Genomic DNA, 19,416 nt, shown 5'->3' with positions numbered 1-19,416 from the left:
AATAGGGTCAAAGAACTTGATTGTGTATCTAACACTGTGCCTAATGATACTTAGCCCAACTTAAAGACATTTAAACACTAGGAAGGAGAGGAGAAATACTCAGCTCAGGCTCTTTGCCACTGTCAGACCCCAATTCACTGGCTCCCCGGGGCTCTGTTCCCTTTTGGAGCAGTGATTCTGGATGTAGAAAAGGAAGTATGGGATCCAAGCAGCTTAGAAATGTGTGGATATGCAATCAATTTTCCCTAGGGAAGTCACTCCTTCAGAATTCAAAACAGACACACATATCCCTTCAAAAACTTTTATTTGTATGAACAGTTCCTAGCTCTTAGTTTATCTTAGAGCTTTTAAAAGAGTAGAGACCTTATATATTTAAGTTTGAAAAAAGTTTCTGCTATTAATCAGAAATAATCCTTTCTACTTCTTTCTGGCTTACCCCTTGGAGTAAGCCAAAAATAAAACCATATTGTACGTTTCCTGACAGAGAGATGAGAAAACAACAGACACAAGTCCTGAATTCTAGAGTTGATGCTTGCTGGTGAAGGACACCTTCAGCTTAGAGCATTCTCCCAACCAAAGCCTGAAGGAAAACTCTAACACCTAATTCTTTGTGGAAAAATTACCAACTACCCACTTTGCAGGCTATAGAAAAAAGGAAGATGGGGCACATTTCCTTCTGTCCTGGATCAGAGGTGCTTAAGTTACTTAACACTGATCAGGTAAAGAGGGGAGGCTGTGCCTATGATCTGAGAAAAGGCTTGTTCTATGAGGCACAGGATTACCAGGGGACGGCAGAGGACAGGCTTGTCTACTCTCTGTTCAAGCAGCCAGCTCAACAGCAGCAGTCTAAAAAGCCCCAAATGGAACACCCCTATGGGTTCAGGAGGGACTGAGGGGCTGCCCTTTCTAACATGTGCCAAAAAAATAACATAGTACTCTGATCGGGGCCCCAGAGACTTCGAGTTTGGATGGATAGGTGCTGGAAAAGGGGAGGGCAAAAGTCAGCTGCTTTTCCCCTATAGCCTTAGGCCAACACAAACTGCAAATTAGTAAGCAGCACCTTAATGCCTCTGGTGACAGTTATAGCTGAAGTGGCAGGGTCAAGCTTGTAGGTGTTGGCATCCCCCTTTTTATATCGGTCCCGGAAAACATAGATACTCCCATTACAGCTGGCGATCTTCCAGAGGGATGGGGCAGAGCTCCAGGCCTCAGGAAGGCAAAGCCGGGTAAAGCTGTCTAGCAGGGGATTGTAGCACACCAGGGAGTCCCCTTCAGCCACGATGAACACCAGATCCTTATGCACAGCTGCGTGCATGCGGCCTGCGAAGGGCAGAACATAGGGCTTCACGTGGCATTTGTCTGTCTCTGTGTCAAAGCACTGGATGAGTCGGGAAGGTTTGGTAAAGAAGTCCAGGTCATTCTCCTCCCCCCCTAGTAAGTAGATGATCCCGTTAAGGTTGGCACCAGCGGCCCCTGACACAGCCACCTCTAGCTGGGTTGTCTCTGTCCAGACGTTATCACCTACCCGATAATAGATAACTGCATTGGAGAGGGTATCCTGCAGTGTCTTGCCACCCAATGAATATATGGCATCTTTCCCAGGCACAGACACCAGGGTGTGCTGGAGCCGGTCCCGGGGCAAAGGTGCACACCATTCCCAGTCCACAGTGGCATTGTTGCACTTCCACATGCGCCGTGGGATGGACCCTCCCACCACGTATAAGTCTCCACCATGCTTGCAGGCTGCAGTGATCTGGTGGCACAAGCTGTTTTGGCCACTTACACTGATGGAGTCATCTTCCGCACAGTGTAAGGACACAGCCAACGAGTGGGTACGAGATGACTCTTTCCCGATCAGGTAAATGTGCACATTCTCCCCGATCTCCTATTGGCAAAATTAAAATTATAGATGACATCTATCAGTTCTAGGCTAAGATTCAGCTGAGACACAGATCTAAAGGTTCTGGACCACACACTTGTATCTTGCTCTAACCCGCTATTTCCCTCTGGTTACTGTATGCCATCCTGACTCTCACCTTTCAGTCATTATATGCTGGGGCAGAGAATCTGTTGCTCTCATCCTGAGCTGGTGCTTTAGGAAAAAGGTGCTTAGGATTAACGCAATGGTGAAAGTAGTTCTCTCAAGGAACTTTATGGAGCTCGGAGGCTGAGCTATGGTTTCTAGGCTCATGCACACATCCTCCTCCCCAGTTCTTAACTTTGAGCCAGAGATGACTTAATCACCATCACCAGGTATCAAAGAGGCCAGATCAGTAGATGGCTGGAATGTATAGATATTATGGTGTCCCAACCCTAAAGCAAAATCCGCCTTACCTTCAAGCTAGTCCTGAGTGACTCTGCAAAAGCCTCTCTTTCTTCTTTATTAAAATTGATCCAGGCTTCTATTGCCTCTGTTGGGTTCTGAGAACACGGAACTCCATCTGTGAGAGCCAGAGGAAAGGCATGGTCAATGGCAATCCAACAATCCAAAAGGGAAATTTAGAGCCAGTGGCTTTAAAGATACAAACCGCTTTGTTATACTACCACCATGTATGTACGTGCGTGTGTACAAGAAGTTAACCTACATTGCATTATTTCTTTTAATCAGAATGGATGACTTGATATGCTCATATTTGCCATGGAAGCAGTCTACAGGCTGCAGAGCTCACACCTGCTAAAGTATAGCATACCTCACTAGCAGGGCCAGGATTGTTTACCTACAATTGCCGCATCACTTAAAAAGTTTATTTTTTAAAATTTTATTTTTTAATGTTTATTTTTGAGAGGGAGAGAGACAGAACACAAACGGGAGGTGCAGAGAGAGAGGGAGACACACAGCATCTGAAGCAGGCTCCAGGTTCTGAGCTGTCAGCATAGAGCCTGATGCAGGGCTCGAACTCACAGACTGCGAGATCATGACCTGAGCTGAAGTTGGATGCTTAACTGGCTGAGCCACCCAGGTGCCCCTCACTTAAAAAGTTTCTTATGTAAGGGCACCTGGATGGCTCAGTCAGTTAAGCCTCTGACTCTTGGTTTTGGCTCAGGTCATGATCTCAGTTTCTGGGATCAAGCCCTGGGTTGGACTCTGTGCTGTTAATGTGGAGCCTGCTTGGGATTCTCTCTCTCTCTCATTCTCTCTCAATAAACTTTAAAAAATAAGTTTTTTAAAAATAATTTTAAGTTTATTTATTTTATTTATTTATTTATTTTGAGAGAGAGAGGGAGAGAGAAAATCCCAAGCAGGCTCCACGCCATACGTGCGGAGCCTGATACAGGGCCCGAACCCATGAACCTCGAGATCACAACCTAAGCCAAAACCAAGAGTCAGATTCTTAACCAACTGAGCCATCCCCCCACCGCCAAAGTAAGCTTCGTTTTAAAAAAGTTCCTTATGTAAATACCTTGACCCATCAATTTACTTAGATAACTAGTCCCACAAGTACGTGCAAAGTACAGGATAGATGAGAACAATTATACACAAAAGATACCAGAGTATAAATACAAACAGCTCCTCACTACATTTTGGGGGTGAGCCCTGCTTTTTTTCTAATTCAACACTTGTATATAGACCCTTGAAAAACATGGGTTTGAACTATGTGGGTCCACTTATATGCGGGTTTTATTCAATAAATACAGTACAATATTGTAAATGTATTTTCCCTTCCTTATGATTTTCCCAATAACGTTTTCTTTTCTCTAGCCTTATTGTAAGAACACAATACATACAGTACATGACACGTACAACATACAAAATATGTGTTAACGGTTTTTGTTATTGATAATGCTTCTGGTCGACAGAAGGCTATTTGTAAAGTTTTGGGGGAGTCAAAAGTTACACATGGAATTTTGACTGTGCAGAGGTTGGCAGTCCTAATCCCCACGTCGTTCAGGGGTTAACTGTGTATTGCACAGTACTATTATATTTTCCAGGTTTCCTCCCCTAAAAGGGATTGCCTGTGACAATAGCTAACTCGCAGCTGAATCTCTCAGAAGGCATCTAAATTCCTACCAGGAATAATAATGTAAATTAACACCAGAAAGCCTGAAGGCTCCTTTCTCCTGAACTAGAATGTCCACTAAACATCATATGCAAGTAGCTGAGTATGACGGGCCCCATCCCTCAACTTACCCGAGATGATATCAGTGAGCAGATGGTGGGGCAGGTGGAGAAATTCCTCTGTGCTCTGCAGCTGGGCCAGGTGGGCCTTGGCACAGTGTTTGGCGGCAGTGTACAGCTCAGGATCGCTGTGCCTGTCTGCCAGCCACATCACCTGAAGGCAGTTCCCCACCTGCACGGTGCGGGCCAAGAACCGAGAACATTCCTCAAAGAGAGACGTCAGCTGATACATGTCTGACACCTCATAAATTTCCTGCAGCTCTTCAGCTCGAAGTTTCACAGTCCCGTGGTAGATATAATCAACCAGGAGCTGGAAGACAGACTCACTGACATCCTGCAGTACAATTACCCGGTTGTGAGCCTCCTTCAGGTTGGAAGTGAACATGGACCGGAAAAAGCAGCTCTGAGCTGAGAGGACCAGCCGGTGGAGCTGAAACTCCCGGCCTTCCACCGAAATGGTGACATCAGCAAAGAGCTCTTCCTCCAGACACAGTTTCATGATGCCCTGAGCCACACGGCCTGAGTGTGACCGATCTTTGAAAGTGTAGTTCACAAAGTAGTTTTCATCCATGGATGCTCCAGGCTCCTCTGGTGATTCCATGGCAGCCAACTTCTCTCTCTGCCAGCTGTCTGCAAAGCAATACCACCCTGAGTAATGGGGAATTCACAGTCTATGAACCCAACTGTTCAATTTATGGAGGGAGAAGGTAAAAGTGAGAGCAAAGTGGGCCAAGATTGGCCTTAGTCCTGGCCCTAATGACATCTCAGAAGCTCTCCTTCAACCGAAGCTGGGTTCATTTTCCTGCAGTGACACTCCATTCCTAATGAAATCGATAAAACGTCCTACTCTGGGTGTTTCCGTATAAAAACAATATTCCTTTCCATGACGTAATAAAAACCTGGCTATTTAGGTCAACACATGAGAGCAAGCGACTGGAGGAAATCTATGATATTAAAAGCCGGGCAAAAAGCCTTACTAACCAAATGACTATTGGGCATAAAACTAGTGAGGCTCTGGGCAGGAGAACCCAATAGACCCCAGCGACCTTCTGGTCGAGGCCCCTCTTCCCCCACGTGCATGGAGTTCACACCTTCCAATATGAAGCTTGGCCTGGGACATCTGTTAGCTCCACATTTTCTCTTTTCTGAGCTTCTCCCCCCTCACGCCCTGATGACTTTCCAAGACGCCGTTCCAGAACTAGAGACGAAGCCCCGCCGTCCCAGCAAGGGGCACTAGTAGGCCTAACGCCAAGTACTGTCCCCGCTTCACCTGGAGTCGCCTGGGAAACGGTCGCTAGGGAAACCACTCTTCTCTCCCCCTTCCCCTATCCCCTCCACGCCCCCTCCCGGCCACGCCCGCCGGCCCTCGTCAAAAGCTTAGCTCAGGGAGCGGGGGAGGGGTGTGGAATGTGGAACCCAGACCCCTGCCCCTTCCCCTCCTCTCACCCCTCCGGTTCATTAGGGTCCTCGCCTTCTCTACAGTCTCTACCACACCAAACTCGGGCTACGTTCACCTCACGGCTTCCCCCACCTGCCTGCCTCGGTTTCTCACCTGTTTTCCCTCCTTTCATTCCGAAGCCCGGAACCCGGAACCTCTGCTTCTAGCCCCGCGTCCGCCCGGAAGAAAATCAGATGCATGCTTCCGCTTCCGGTCCGTGCCCTTGGGGTTCCGTGTCCTGTGGGTCTTGGATGCTTGGTCTGTAACCTGGAACATGGCCGCGACGGCGGCTGCTGCGAGGGGCTGGTGGCGGGGTCTCGTAGGGTCCGTGGCGTTGGCCAGGGGTAAGCAGGGGGCAGCTGGCTGAGGCCCTGGGCGGGAGCGGAGGCGCGCCTGGCGCAGGGAACCTATCAGGCCTCACTCTGCGCTTATTTTTCCGTACAGTGGCCGGGCGACCCTCGGTGCTGTTGCTGCCGGTGAGGAGGGAAAGCGTCGCGGCAGACACGCGCCGTATGTGTGGGCCGGGCCCTTCTCGGGACTACAGGCGGGGGACCCTTCATTCTTTTGGATATTTGCCCTTGTCCTGGGATGCCCTTCCCTGCGTCCTTTGGCAGATCTCTGTGGAGACCTGACTGCAGTGGTCCTCATGCAAGCAGAATCGAACTCTTCGCTGTGCCCTTTTAGCTCCTTGTTACGGCCTTGATTGACCCCTGTCCATTTCCATGATTCCTTTTCTCTCTGATTAAACTGTCAGCTCTTTGAGATCAGGAAACAACGTTTGGGTCTCAGAGCCATTATGATAGTAATTCACATTAATTGAGTGCTTCTTGTGTGCCAAGCACCTTGCTAAGCGATTTAGCGAGGGATCTTAGTCCTTAGGACAGTCTTACGAGGTAGATAGCATTGTGCTCTTCTTACTATACATTAGGAAACAATGCAGAGAAGTAACTTATCCAGAGTCACAGCACTAGCGAGTGACAGAGCAGGCCTGTCTGCTGCCAGAGTCAGACAACACTTAACCATGATGTGTGCAGTCTATGATGTGTGGGTACTCATGGTTTAGGGTTGCATGCATACGTGTATGGAGATATATTACAATCAACATAAGTAGACTGGGAGTCAAGAGACCTGGTATTTCCCCCTTTCTGGCCCTCAGTTACCTCAATGGCAGGGGGAAAGGGTTTTGACTAATCTGTGAGGGCTCTTCAGCCCTGCAGCTCTTAGCTTGAGAGCCTGCTGTGAGCCAGGTGATAAGGAGATACAGAAAAGCAGAAATTCTCGTTCCCACCCTTAAAGAGTTCCTGGTCTGGTAAAAGAATTGAGACACACTGCTTAACAAAAATGCAGGCATTGTGAAGGAAGAACTAGGGAGTAGCTTTGAGAAGAGGCAAACACCCCAAACGCAGTAGTAATAAGGAGAGTCTTTGTGGACTCTGTAGGTGACATTTTCCCTAAGTTTTCATCAATTCCTATTCCCTGGAAACCCTCCACTCTCACCTTCCTCAGGATTCTGCAGGGAGCCCTGCTGGGAGACAATACCCCTTACAGACCCAGGAGACTGAATGTAGGCATGGCTGCTGCCTTCTCCATTCCTTTGTTAAAAATGCCTTCTCCTTCCAGCCACTGTCCGACCACGGAATGATGTGGCCCACAAGCAGCTCTCAGCTTTTGGAGAGTATGTGGCTGAAATCCTGCCCAAGTATGTCCAACAAGTTCAGGTAATATTCACTATTGTTGTTTGGTCATGGGTCAAGAAAGAACCGTGTTCTCAGGGCATGTAGGAGTAGGCAGCCTGGTATCAAAGAAACCAAAGACTCTTCTACCCCACTTGGACTGCTTTCTCTGCCCTCAACCAGGACTCCTACTCTCAATAGCTCTTTTTTCCCCTCACCTTTCCCTTTCCACGTCTGCAGGTGTCTTGCTTCAACGAGTTAGAGATCTGTATCCATCCTGACGGAGTCATCCCAGTGCTGACTTTCCTCAGGGATCACACCAATGCACAGTTCAAATCCTTGGCTGACTTGACAGCAGTGGACGTCCCCACCCGGCAAAACCGTTTTGAGGTCAGGAGATTTGAGAAGGTTTGGGGAGTAAAGGAAAGAAAAGGGACAGACAAGTTTTAGGATGACAGCTACCAACGGGAACCATAGTCCTGCTCAGTTTCGGTTTGGGTCAAAAATACAACACAGCAGTTAAACTGGGGCCTCGGATTAGGCAGACCTCAAGTTTGAATCCTAGCTCTGCCACTAACAGGCTATGTGACTTCAGGCATTTTGTTTAGTTTTTGTAAGCTTTAGATTTCTTATGTGCAAAATATATGTGAAACTGTCCCTACTTTATATAGAGTGGCTGTGAGGATGAAATGAGATCGTACAGGTAGATTGCCAGCATGGAGCAAGTTCTCCATATATTTAGCTGTTGATATTTACTGATCATCTACTATTGGCCAGATCCTGGGATCAAGGGAGAAGTAGCACCCAACACCTGCCCTCAAGGAGTCCCCCACGCTCTAGTGAGGGTGAAGGACACATAAAGAGCTTACTGTAATAACATATAATGCATGGGATGTTAGATGTTATGAGACTGCAAGAAGGGCTCTCAGAGTTCTGTATGGGAGGCTTCTTTGAAGGGAGAGAGAATGTGCTAAATCTTAAAGGATGACCAAGAGATCAGGAATTAGCTTGCTAAGGATTGGGGCCAGGAGTAGCATGAGCAAAGACAGGCATGATGACATCCTAAGGTGTAGCATAGCTTAGGCCTTTGGAAGTAGTTGTAAATATAAGAATCTTGAGGATTTTGAGCTTCAGGACAGAAGGCAGGTTCACAGGTAGAAGAACCCTTACCCACCTCGTGCCTCAGACCCTGTGGCCATCTTGGTCTTCCAGCTCCTCTGTTCTCTCTAGATTGTTTACAACCTGCTCTCTCTGCGCTTCAACTCCCGGATCCGTGTGAAGACCTACACAGATGAGCTGACACCCATTGAGTCCACTGTACCTGTGTATAAGGCAGCTAACTGGTATGAGAGGGAGGTGAGTTTCTGGACATAGTGGATCCTGCCTCTGGGCCAGAGTTGCAGAATTAGTTGAAATAACTGCATGCAGTGTATCCTCACCCGTGTGTTGGCTGATGGACTGAGTTGCCTGAGGGCCTTTTTTTTCTAGATCTGGGACATGTTTGGAGTTTTTTTTGCTAACCATCCTGATCTAAGGAGGATCCTGACAGACTATGGCTTTGAGGGACATCCTTTCCGGAAAGACTTTCCCCTATCTGGCTACGTTGAGGTAGGAGGAACCTTGAACTAGGGCAAATGGCCTCAGGGAAAGACTGGCAGGGAACCTGGGGTGTGCTGAGCATGGCAGGAAATATGGTCTGTGAATTGTGGTGATTTAAGAGCATAGGCTCTGTATCAAATCCTAGTCCCAGTTTTGTAATCTGGGGTCTGTTACTTAATTTATCTATGACAGTTTTCTCATCTGCAAAACAGGAACAGTATTACTTAACTAATAAGATTTACAGTGAGCTAGGGGTGCCTGGGTGGCTCAGCCGTGAGGCATCCAGCTTGGGCTCAGGTCATGATCTTGCAGTTTGTGAGCTTGAGCCCCTGCTTCAGGTGAGCTCAAGCCCTGCTTTGAGCTCCACTGTGTCTCTCTCTCTCTCTCTCTCTCTGCACCTCGTGGTATTCTCTCTCTCCCTGTTTCTGCCCCTCACTCAAGTGTGCTCTCTCTCTCTCTCTCAAAAATAAATGAACAAATTTAAAAAATAATAATAAATAAAAATCTACTTAAAAGATTTACATTGAGCTAAATGATGTTAAAGCCTAGTGTATTGTAATTACTCAATTGACATTAGCCATTATCGTAACGATCATTTTAATGACCAAGGCAACCTTGAGGACACACTTTGTCCACAGGTCTGAAAGTGGAGGATCATTTTACCCTGCCCTGGATCTCTGAGAAGGCAGCTGACAGGGAAGACACTAACTGTTTTCGCCCCTGAGGATGGTTAAAGGCAGGACTAGTAACATGTGACTACAAGGGCCTTACGAAGAATTTCAGTGCTTTGCTTTACCACCCTTGTGCTACAGATTGTTTATGAGCAGGAAGATGGTCCATTGCATACAAACATATGTGTCATTTTGTAGAAAAGTAACTTTTTAGAAATGCTGAGATAGTGGCAATCCCCCCTTCTGTACCGACATATGCCTGCTTTCTTCATGTTTTGCATGGTCCCATTTCCTTCTCAAGCTACTTCTGGTCAGGACTCCTTCCCTCTCCTCATTTTCACTGTCTGGCCTCCCTTACCTGCTTTGCCTCTTCACCTGTTTGTCTGTACTTTATCCAGCTGATCCTCCAGACAAGAAAAGCCATGCCAGCAGTGCCTGGGTCGCTCAGTCGGTTGAGTGTCCAACTTCAGCTCAGGTCACAATCTCATGGTTCATGGGTTTAGCCCTGCATCAGGCTCTGTGCTGACAGCTCAGAGCCTGGATCCTGCTTCAGATTCTGTTTCTCCTTCCTCTCTTGCCCTCCCCCACTCATTCTCTCTCTCTCTCTCTCTCTTTCTCTTTCTCTCTCGCTCGCTCGCTCTCTCTCTCTTGAAAATGAATAAACAACAACAAAAAAAAAAAACAGAAAAGAAAAGCTATGCCAGATTTATTGCCTTGCATCTTTATAGTGATAGTGCCAAAGCCACATGGTCTGAACTTGAGTGCTTGCCGATTTAGGTTTACTCTTTTCAGCCACAGACTTGCTCCCTAATCCCCAACAAATGCTTATAAGCATTTCCTTATAAGAGTGGATGGGTGAGCAAAGTCAGTTGTGCTGCAAAAGCAGCTCAGAGCTTATGATGTGGGGATGGTGAGCAGGGGAGCCTGACTGGGTGATTGCAGGCCGTTTTGGATTGTGGTTGGGATGGGACTTGATTGGTAATACACACATGCCTGGAGACTTGTTGACAGAGGCTGGGATAGCAGTCAAGGACAGGGAAGTAAAGAGACTGGTGAAGTCCCCCATAGCCTTGGGAAAGTAGGCTCCTTAGCAGCTCTGAACAAGGTCTTCCTCAGTGCTTAAGCCTGCTTTTCTCTTCTGCAGTTACGCTATGACGATGAGGTGAAGCGGGTGGTGGCTGAGCCAGTGGAGTTGGCCCAGGAGTTCCGCAAGTTTGACCTGAACAGCCCTTGGGAGGCTTTCCCTGCCTATCGGCAGCCCCCTGAAAGTCTCAAGCTCGAAGCTGGGGACAAGAAACCTGAAACCAAGTAGCTCCAGGGAAGGCATGTGGATACTGGAAAACGCCTTAATCTATACTAAGCGTCCCTGTAAATAAAATCCTTAGACTAACCACTTCTTGTCTGCTTTTGGGTAGAAGTGAAGCTTGACTCGGGAAAGGGAAGATTCAGCAGGGGTTTTTCCCTCTCCCTTAAAGAGACTCTGCCAAACCAGGAATCTCTTTTAATGGGACTGAATAGTGCAGTTGCAGTCATGGTGACCTGCAAGCCTGGATGTACTTCTGAGGGAGGGTTCTGGAGCTGAAATGGAAAGTTCTCATGGTCCACAGGGCTTAGGATGGGTGTGGCATGGCATTTCCTAAAAACTGGAGGGCCCTTAACAACTAGAGGAGAAAACTCCTTGTTACAGCTGACCGTCTGGTGGCAGCTGATGGATGGAGGGGCCTGGGTGGAACCAGGGAACCCCCCCGCCCCCATCTCATCTAAGCATCCACAGGGTTCCATGAGCCATGACTCATTTTTGAGTCTTGAGCCATGAAACCTCCTTGCAATCTAACGGCCCATCATGTTTGGGCTAAGGTAATCTTCCTAGACTCTAGCCAGAGCTGAGAATGTTGTAAGCAAGCAAAAGAGGTCCCAGGACTGGTGCAGAATGTACTCGGAAGCTGCAGCTGTATCTTCCAGGGGACAGGACTCCCTACCCCAGCCAGCCTGGGGCCTGTTTGGCTGGCGGCTGAGCACCTAAGTTGGAAGCGCTCGACTCTGCCTGTCCATGAGACCACCCAAACAGCTCACCATGCCATTGGAGGACCAAGCTTTGCAGCTGATGCTTTTGGCTGCTGAGGGGCTCCCTGGAGGCTGGGCTGGGCCTGACTGGGTGTTGAAGCCTGAGTTCAGCTGCAGGATGTTTTGGGGGTGAGGACAGATAGTAAGGTAGCGTTACTGCTGGGCACTTTCCTACCTCTTGGGGGGTGGGGGGAAGGGTGGGGCAAGCTGGAGCTGTTTGCTACCAAGCTCCGTTTTCTATTAACTAAGCATCCCGCCCATCTGGGCAGGAACAGGCTGAGGGCTTGACAAGCAGGGAGCCAGGCTTCTACTGCCAACAACTTAAGATTCCACTTTTCCATGGGATGGAAAGGTCCTGGGAAGTCAGAGCCAGCCCCTCCCTGTTTAGCATTGAAGGCTGACACACAAAATAGGAAACGCCTGAGCCGCCTGCAGTGGAAAGTTGGAGCTGCGGTGTGTGGCAGGCGGATGCAGGAGCAGAGAGCAGCTGGGGAGAGAGACTCAAAGGACGTGGTGGGGCATAGCTGGGACGATGCAGTTCCTGGATTGGCTAATAGTAGCCACTTGCCTTCTCCCTGGGGTAACTACAACCCAGCACTATCCAGGTACCGGGGCTTTAGGGTGGGGTGGATGGGAACCAAGGAAGGCTGTCGGCTGACAGCAGTTAAATTTGGTTCTATCTGAACCTAGCAGGGCCTAGAAACTGCGGGCAAGGTGGGTACCAGACTGACCTGTGCAGCACGTGGTAATGGTCTGGGCCCCAACCCCAGCATCAGAAAGGTCCAAGTGAAATGAAGGGAGGTAGTCCTAGGTGCCCTCAGTGCCAGCCCTGGACAGAGCTGGGCAGTGGCCTTATTCTAGGTGTGCAAAGCAGGACCTCCGGACCTGCCCTGGGCTTGGGACAATCATTCTAAGGGCTGGGCAGCAGACCAGAGTGAAATGAAGGAAGCTGCAGCAGACAACCCGCCTTGGCCTGGCTTCCCTGGCCTCCACATGAGCACTACTGAGGAGCAAGGAAGGAGCAGGTTCCTCCAAAAGGGGTCCTCGACCTTTGGGGAGAGTCACTGGCACTATTTTAGATCACACTGTCCCAGATGATTACAGGGAGGGGAAGTGGGAAGTGAAGTGTCTTGTGACCCAATGGTCTGGAGCTCTTTGCCAAGGGAACTGCAGAAGTTCAAGGAGGAGTCCTGGACACTTGCCGAGGTGGTATCTGGGTTTGGGATGATGATTTTGGGATCACAAGACTTACGCCTGGGAGGGAGGATGTCAATGTGCATGTGTCTGTAAGGAAAGGAGGACATGGGGTGGCACTCCTACTCTTTTGTAGATAGAAGAACCTCTTGGCATCCCTACCAAGGAGCTAAGGGGCACTTCTGGGAGGCTGGGGTGTTCAGGGTGGAGCCTGGCAGGGGCCTGACTCTTTTCTGCTGCCCCAGGGCAGCCCATGAACAGAGCCAGCGTGGGAGGTGGCCTGCAGGAGCCAGAGGCCCCGGAAGTGATGTTTGAGGTCTTTCCTCCAGCCTGGGATATGGGGGTGGGAATGTCCAGAGGTCCCTAAGCTCAGGGTTGGGAAGGGGGATGTCTTAAGCTGGGCCTGCTGGGGGAGGGGGGCCACCCAGCATGGGTCCTACTGCCTGCTTATGCCCCCCTAGCCCACTCTTGCTCCCTGCCCTGCCCCCACCCCCAGGCCCCAGCCCACCCCTTACACGGCTCCCCTTACAGCTGCTTTGGGCTGGGCTGGAGCTGGATGTCATAGGGCAGCTGCACATCCAGGACGAGGAACTGGCGTCCACACGCCCAGGCCGCCGACTCAGGCTCCTCCTGCAGCACCACGTGCCCAGTGACTTGGAGGGTGCTAAGCAGCGGCTGCAGCAGTTCCAGGACCTGCGGAAAGGGCCTCCTCTTAGCCCTTGGGACTTTGAACACCTGCTCCTCACAAGCCTGTCCTGTGTCTACCGGCTCCATAAGGCTAGTGAGGCTGAGGAAAGAGGTCGCTGGGCCCAGGTCTTCGCCCTGCTGGCACAGGAAACACTCTGGGACCTATGCAAGGGTTTCTGCCCCCAGGGGCAGCCCCCTTCTCTGGGACCCTGGGCCTTGATCCTTGACCCCTTTCCCTGACCCTCCCCAACTCCTACCCCAAGCCAGACCCACCCGGGGCAGTGTTCTTTCCACTGTGTTCAGGTCTCTGGCCTTGGATTGTACCCTGGAACCCACTTTACCCCTTCCCCATTTTCTTCCCTGAGCCCTGGCAGGCTAAGAGCCTGGGTCTCAGGCAGCAGGCACAGACTCGCGGGTGTGTGTATATGTGTGTGTGTATGTGTGTGTGTGTTGGGGTTAGGGTTGAGAAGTGTGCTCAAGAGATGCTGAAAAAGAAGCTGCCCTCAAGAAAGCCAAGTTAGATGCTCCAACTCCCACCCTGGCAGTCCATAACAAGTCCTGTGGAATCTACAGGAGCCTTGTGAATGCTCAGCACCCAGTCCTAATTTAGATACCCCTTTTAAGTCCAACCAGTGCTCGGAGTCCCTGAGCCCCAAGTTTGCCATTTGGACTAGCCATAGACTAGACATCTTTAGTCCTGTCTGTTGGAGGAGGAGAGGAGGAAAGCAGGTGGAGAAACATTACCTTTTCTGGAGGGGGCGGGTGGAGACAGGGAAGCGGATATTTTTTGGTCCATCTCGACAAGGCTCAAATGAACACCTCGAGTGGGGAGTGAGGCTGTGAGGGCAGAGACAAGCTGAGGTTGGCTGGTGTAGTCCTGATCCTGTGTAGCTATTCCATTAAATGTTCTGTTCTGGCCTCCTGGAGCCTGTGTCCTTCTATGCCAGAGTAAGTTGTTTAACCCTTGTCCTGGGCAAAACACCCTCCCTGTCCTGGGAAGGCAGGAGTTGGGGAAACCAGGTATCAACTCATTCCTCACACGCCCTGCTAGAAGAAGGAATGTTCTGTTTCCTTGAATCCCATCCTCCCAGAAAGTTAGCAGGGTGTGTGGCCCCTTGTCACAAGAAGGAACCAGCCAGACCCTAAGAATGACGTCGTAGATCAGTGGGAAGGAGTTACAAGGATTTGAAGGGGAGGCCCGCAAGGGGTCGGGTGAATAGGGTTCAGTTTAATCAAATTCCCATCTCCTCGCCCTCCCAGCGCCTGACCAAACCCTGCCTTCTGCCCTCCGACTCCCACCCCCCCCGCCCCCGGTCTGCAGTAGTCAGTGCCTTCCCATCCCACCAGCCCGAGACGACAGCGTCGCAGACAAGACACAGCGCAGGACCCCGGGCAGACAGGCGCCGACGCAGGCCCACTTTATTGGCAGAGTCAGCCACACTGGGCGGGCCGTCATGCTCGCGCCGGCGGGGCTTTCAGGCCACGGCCCGGCTCGGCATACACGCCCCGGGCCGCCCCTGGGCTCCTCTCCCGGTCGGGGTTCAGAGCTCCGGCGGCCCGAGGCCCGGCGGGCCGGCGGGGGCGAGGTCGGGGTACACCAGGAAGCCGGAGAAGGTGATGTACTTGCCGTGGTTGCTGTAGGCGCCGTAGCCGTCGTGGTCGTGGCTGAGCAGCCAGACGGCGTCGCCGCGCCGCAGCGCCAGCATCACGCTCTGGCTCTGCATCTCGCGGCGCCGCGACGCGCCGTCGTCGTAAATCATGGCCTGCACCTCGTCGCGATTCTTCATCAGCTTCACGGACAGCGTCTTGCGCGGCAGCTTGCCCAACGTGAAGGAGAAGAAGTAGGCGCCCGGCAGGCGGCAGCGGAACACGCCGGCCGCCGCGTCGAAGTCGCCGCCGATGTTGACGAGCTCCGTGTCGAAGGCGAGAGGCCGGTGCCGCGGCCCCGGGCCGGCGTCCGAGCCCACCAGGCTGCGCGTGCGCGCCGCCGAGAAGGCAGAGCGCGGCTCGGGGGGCGCGGGCGGCCCGCGCGCAGGCGCGTCGGCGTCGGCGTACACCAGGTAGCCGCTGAAGGTGGCGCCGGGGGCTCCGAGAGCGTACTGCGGGGCGCCGTGCAGCCGCAGCCACACCGTGTCGCCGTAGTCGAGCTGCAGCATGGCGCTCTGGCTGGCGGCGCGCCGCGCTCCTGGCCGCCGCTGCTCGTCGAAGGCCAGCGCCTGCACCTCGTCGCGGTTGCGCACCAGCATCACCGACAGGCTCTTGTGCGGGGCCTTGCCAGCCGTGAAGGAGAAGAAGTAGGCGCCGGGCACGCGGCAGCGGAACTGGCCTGTGGCCGCGTCGAAGTCGCCGCCTATGTTCACGTACACCTTGTCGAAGGTCACCGCCATCTCCGATGTGCCCTCCAGGGGGGTGGTGCGTGCCGCCGAGAAGGCAGAGCGCAGCTCCGTCGAGCCCGGAGCTGGCTCCAGGGCCCAGCAAGCGGCAGGGCCCAGCACGCCCAGCAGGAGTAGCAGCATGGTGCCTGGGAAGGGGGCGGGCAAAAGGGGGAGGAGGGTGGGCGGTTGTGTGGGGGGCGCCTCCAAATGCCCAGAGTTCGGAGACTGGGAGACGAGTTATCTTCATAGCCTTGCCCTTGACCCACAACTAGGACTCGGTTTCCTACAGACTTGGACTAGATCAGCGGTTCTCAAACTTCGGCCGGCCTCAGGGTCCGGTAAAGAGCTTGTTAGAGCACACATTGTTGGGCCCCCACCCCCAAATTTCCATTCACTAGGTTTCGGATGAGGCTTGAGAATTTGTATTTCTAACAAGTTCCTGGCAAGGCAGATGCCACTGGTCCAGGGACCACACTTTGGGAATAACCATTAGATTAGGCCAGTGAGTCTCCTTTATTATTATTTTTTTGTAAGCACTGAACTGAACCCCTTTCTCAAGTGAAAGCTCACACACCTGTACCACAGGTCCAAGCAGAAATGCTTTAAGAGGCCTATAGTCCTGTCAGCTGGGTTTACCCCCTCCCCACCTTAGCAACACAGTGGATGGTCAGGGGGTCTCTGAGTTTCCTTCAGCCTGGTTTGCTGCATTTTCTGTGGCTATACTATGGACCTCGGCCTGCCCCTCACTCAGGCACTAGCTCTCTGTACTGATGTCCTCCCTGGTGGCCACTGTTTCAACCCCCTTCTGGGCAGGACAGGACATAGCTGCTCACTGACCCCTTTCCTGGCCTCTGACCCACTCAAGGGTCAGCTCCCACTCTGGACTCCCCAGGGGCCCTTCTTGCAGTAAAGAGGCCAGAACAGTTGGGCTTTGACATAGGTCCCTCCCCCCAAGAAAGCGGAGGAAGAGACAGTGACTCTTCCTCTGGGCTTGAGGGCTGGTCACTGAGGGGAAGGGGAGAACGAGGGGCTGCTGTGAATAGAGCAACAGTTCCAGCAAGGCTTTAGCAAGATGGTGAGCTCAGGAGCTTTGTTTCTCAGCAGCCATGGAGTGAAGGACTGGACTCCGTTCCTGGCTCTACTGCTTAAATGCTGTGAAACCTAAGGCAAGTGCCTTAATTTTTCTGGGATTGGCCTTCTTTATGTAAATGGGGAGGAGACCTGCCTCACAATCTTACTGAGGATGCTCTGAGATAGCAGGTGTGAACATAGTTTGTGAAGAGCATTGTTGCCCAGGTGTGCAGATGCTTCTGTTCTCGGCCTTGAAAAAAGTACTCTGATCAAGTTCTGGACATAAGGAATTAGGGACTCAGTAACTCCTCCCTCTGGGAGCTTGTGAAGGCAACACTTAACTCCACCATGCTTCTTAGTAGGGCATAGGCTCTGGGGCTTGAATACCCAAAAGCCCTGAAGTGGAGACAAAGCAGGAAAGAAAGGGAGCTGGCAACAGCCCAGGATTTGGGCTGCCATGGGAGGTGCCCTGGGAGTGTGTGTAGTTTGGTGTCTCTTAGAGACCCTGGGGCTTGCTGAGAAGGGTTGCCAGGTGCAGTTGCACCCTACACAACGCCATTCACCTTAGGGTACGTGGGCACTGGAATCTAGCCCACATTCTACTTGCCCAGTGGTGCGGAGCTGCTGCACCTGGGGAAGGAAAAGTGTGCCTCTTTCTAATTTTCATAATAAAGATCCCAAGTCCCTAACCTCGCTGAACATTCCAGAGTACATGCCTTTCTTACAAAGGCAGCCCATGGGCTAGCCAATACCCTTGATGAAGGCAGGGAAGAGGGAGGGGACCCGTCTACGGTGGTGAAGATTGCACCTCATGAGTATTCCCTTTTACAAAGTTCTTTGGACACATCTGGTCTCACAGCAACCCTGCAAGGCAGGGGGCCCTCTCCCATTTTATAGATGAGAAAGTCAAGGCCCAAACAAGGGGAAGCATTTTGGCCCAAGGTTACCATGCCCAGTGAGGCAACCTTGAGCCAAGGTCTTTTGGTTCCAAATTCAGTGTGCTTTTCTCTCCACCATCTTTTCCTCCTAGACATATATTTCCAGCCAACCTGTCCTTAGCCTCAGTTTCCCTTTTTGCAAAAAGAGGAGAGGTAAGTGAAATGAATCTTGGGATCCAGGGCAAAGGAGAAAGAAAGCAAAAAGCAAATAAAACCAAGGAGACAAGCAGAAACTCTAGCGTTTGCGTTCGGGGAGTATGGGAACATCACTACTCTTCCTGACCCTGCTCCTCCCCTAGCGGGTCCTACCCCAGGAACACCTGCCCACCCTGCCTTCAACAATCTCCCTGCAGATTCTGGTGCACCCCACGAGGGTCAGAGGGTGTTCCTGTGTGTGTACAGTACCCAGCGTCTGCCCATTTCTCACCCACCACTGCCCACTTCCGAGGTTCCCTAGGTCCCCATCCCTCTTTAAAACCCCTTCCCTGCGCAGGTCAGAGGTGGGAGGGTGTCAGGTGGGCCTCAGAGCTCCAGGAAAGGAAATGGCTGATCCTGGCTCTGCCCAGGTGAGGCTCAAAATAATCATCTTCAAAGAGAAAAAACTGGGACACACAGAGCTGGGGCAGACCCAGAGCCCCGGAACCGACGGGGGAGGTGCCGCGATGTCAAGCTAAGGGGATCTCAGAGCCCCGCTCCCCGCCAAACCCCACTCCCCAATGACCCCCTCCCTCAAGCCCCGCCAGAACCTCCTCCCACCTTGAAAGCCCCTCATGTTCCCCAAAAGATAAGTCCCCCTTTTACAGAAGCAATTAATCCTTTCTCCTGAAAAAATAAATCTCTCAGGAAGGGGTACCCCAGACCTCCCCCTATCCCATCCTTCCTTCATCCATCCCTTCGGAGTGAAAGCCCTTGAGCCTCTTTCATGAAAAGGCTCCCAGGTTTCAGCAAAAAAGGACCCGACTCCCCCGCGCCTTCGCCCACCCCCGCTTCCATACGGGAGAAACCTCGGCTCCCCGCCCGGGAGCTGCCCTCACCTGGCTGGGGGCGGCGTTCGGGTCGGGTTCGCTCCGAGCCCGCGATCCGGCTCCGGGCTCCGGGCGGGCGCCGGGGCTGCGCACTGACCGCCCGCGCTGCGGCGGGGCCGGGCCTGGCGGGGGCGGCGGCGGCGGCGGCGGCGGCGGCGGCGGGGCGCTGGGACCCCGGGACCCCGGAACCCCGGGGCGGGCGCGGGGCAGCGAGGCGCTAGGGAAAGAGGACGGCTGAAGAGCGAGCCGAGCAGACCGCCGGGAGGAGTGGCAGGGGAGCGGCGCGAAGGGGGAGAGGGGAGGAGAAGGGAGAGGGAGGGGCGCGCCGAGGAAGGGGGGCCGCGCAGGGCCTAGGGGCACCGCACGGAGGAGGCCCCTGCGCAGGCTGCGCAGAGCCCTGGGCTCTTCCTCATCCGTGACCTCCCTAGAGCTTCACCCTCTGGCTCCACAGAACACGCATCATCAACCCAAGTTAGCAGATGGGGAAACTGAGGCCTGAGGCAGAGGCCAAACTGGGGGTGGCCCAAGGCACTCTTCAGGCGAGCCTCCTCCCTGGTTTGAGGA

General features: G+C 52.3%; 4 protein-coding genes across 5 annotated transcripts; 2 read left to right on the top strand and 2 right to left on the bottom strand.

Annotated features, from left to right (window-relative positions):
• Positions 1-287: 287 nt before the first annotated feature.
• Positions 288-5,829, bottom strand: KBTBD4 (kelch repeat and BTB domain containing 4). 2 transcript variants are annotated; one of them, XM_015075622.3, is made up of 4 exons: positions 5,670-5,829; positions 4,130-4,747; positions 2,335-2,441; positions 288-1,885 (listed from the first exon to the last, which is right to left on the bottom strand). In XM_015075622.3, exons 1-4 carry the CDS (start codon positions 5,686-5,688, stop codon positions 1,025-1,027), a joined length of 1,605 nt encoding a protein of 534 aa, XP_014931108.2. In that variant the 5' UTR covers positions 5,689-5,829; the 3' UTR covers positions 288-1,024. The 2 variants fall into 2 exon arrangements, with proteins under 2 accessions (XP_014931108.2, XP_053059148.1); XM_053203173.1 differs by lacking the exon at positions 5,670-5,829 and adding an exon at positions 5,209-5,387.
• On the top strand, positions 4,758-10,891 carry NDUFS3 (NADH:ubiquinone oxidoreductase core subunit S3). The gene is made up of 8 exons (XM_015075624.3): positions 4,758-4,824; positions 5,696-5,899; positions 6,000-6,065; positions 7,176-7,273; positions 7,469-7,618; positions 8,459-8,584; positions 8,717-8,836; positions 10,643-10,891. Exons 1-8 carry the CDS (start codon positions 4,773-4,775, stop codon positions 10,808-10,810), a joined length of 984 nt encoding a protein of 327 aa, XP_014931110.3. The 5' UTR covers positions 4,758-4,772; the 3' UTR covers positions 10,811-10,891.
• Positions 10,892-11,949: 1,058 nt separating this feature from the next.
• Positions 11,950-14,361, top strand: FAM180B (family with sequence similarity 180 member B). The gene is made up of 3 exons (XM_015075623.3): positions 11,950-12,167; positions 13,002-13,072; positions 13,288-14,361. Exons 1-3 carry the CDS (start codon positions 12,095-12,097, stop codon positions 13,681-13,683), a joined length of 540 nt encoding a protein of 179 aa, XP_014931109.2. The 5' UTR covers positions 11,950-12,094; the 3' UTR covers positions 13,684-14,361.
• A 477-nt stretch (positions 14,362-14,838) lies between these two features.
• On the bottom strand, positions 14,839-18,993 carry C1QTNF4 (C1q and TNF related 4). The gene is made up of 2 exons (XM_027072698.2): positions 18,862-18,993; positions 14,839-15,964 (listed from the first exon to the last, which is right to left on the bottom strand). The coding sequence occupies exon 2, from the start codon at positions 15,957-15,959 to the stop codon at positions 14,985-14,987; it is 975 nt and encodes a 324-aa protein (XP_026928499.1). The 5' UTR covers positions 15,960-15,964; positions 18,862-18,993; the 3' UTR covers positions 14,839-14,984.
• Positions 18,994-19,416: the final 423 nt, after the last annotated feature.

The sequence above is a fragment of the Acinonyx jubatus genome, chromosome D1, assembly GCF_027475565.1.
Source record: "Acinonyx jubatus isolate Ajub_Pintada_27869175 chromosome D1, VMU_Ajub_asm_v1.0, whole genome shotgun sequence".
In the NCBI taxonomy this organism is placed as follows: domain Eukaryota; kingdom Metazoa; phylum Chordata; class Mammalia; order Carnivora; family Felidae; genus Acinonyx; species Acinonyx jubatus.
Note: the sequence above shows the minus strand (reverse complement) of the source record. Positions and strands in the feature narration are given on the sequence as shown.

What these genes read in the sequence shown, in the direction of transcription:
- NDUFS3 (XM_015075624.3), top strand. Translation starts at nt 4,773, where the DNA reads ATGGGGAATTCACAGTCTATGAACCCAACTGTTCAATTTATGGAGGGA. An exon ending in TCAATTTATGGAGGGAGAAG is followed by an intron (nt 4,825 to 5,695) that starts GTAAAAGTGAGA and finishes TTCATTCCGAAG; the next exon opens with CCCGGAACCCGGAACCTCTG. An exon ending in AGTATGTCCAACAAGTTCAG is followed by an intron (nt 7,274 to 7,468) that starts GTAATATTCACT and finishes CCACGTCTGCAG; the next exon opens with GTGTCTTGCTTCAACGAGTT.
- KBTBD4 (XM_015075622.3), bottom strand. An exon ending in GCTCACTGATATCATCTCGG is followed by an intron (nt 2,442 to 4,129) that starts GTAAGTTGAGGG and finishes TGGCTCTCACAG; the next exon opens with ATGGAGTTCCGTGTTCTCAG. An exon ending in CACTCAGGACTAGCTTGAAG is followed by an intron (nt 1,886 to 2,334) that starts GTAAGGCGGATT and finishes TTTTGCCAATAG; the next exon opens with GAGATCGGGGAGAATGTGCA.
- FAM180B (XM_015075623.3), top strand. Translation starts at nt 12,095, where the DNA reads ATGCAGTTCCTGGATTGGCTAATAGTAGCCACTTGCCTTCTCCCTGGG. An exon ending in TACAACCCAGCACTATCCAG is followed by an intron (nt 12,168 to 13,001) that starts GTACCGGGGCTT and finishes CTGCTGCCCCAG; the next exon opens with GGCAGCCCATGAACAGAGCC. An exon ending in CCCCGGAAGTGATGTTTGAG is followed by an intron (nt 13,073 to 13,287) that starts GTCTTTCCTCCA and finishes CTCCCCTTACAG; the next exon opens with CTGCTTTGGGCTGGGCTGGA.
- C1QTNF4 (XM_027072698.2), bottom strand. Translation starts at nt 15,959, where the DNA reads ATGCTGCTACTCCTGCTGGGCGTGCTGGGCCCTGCCGCTTGCTGGGCC.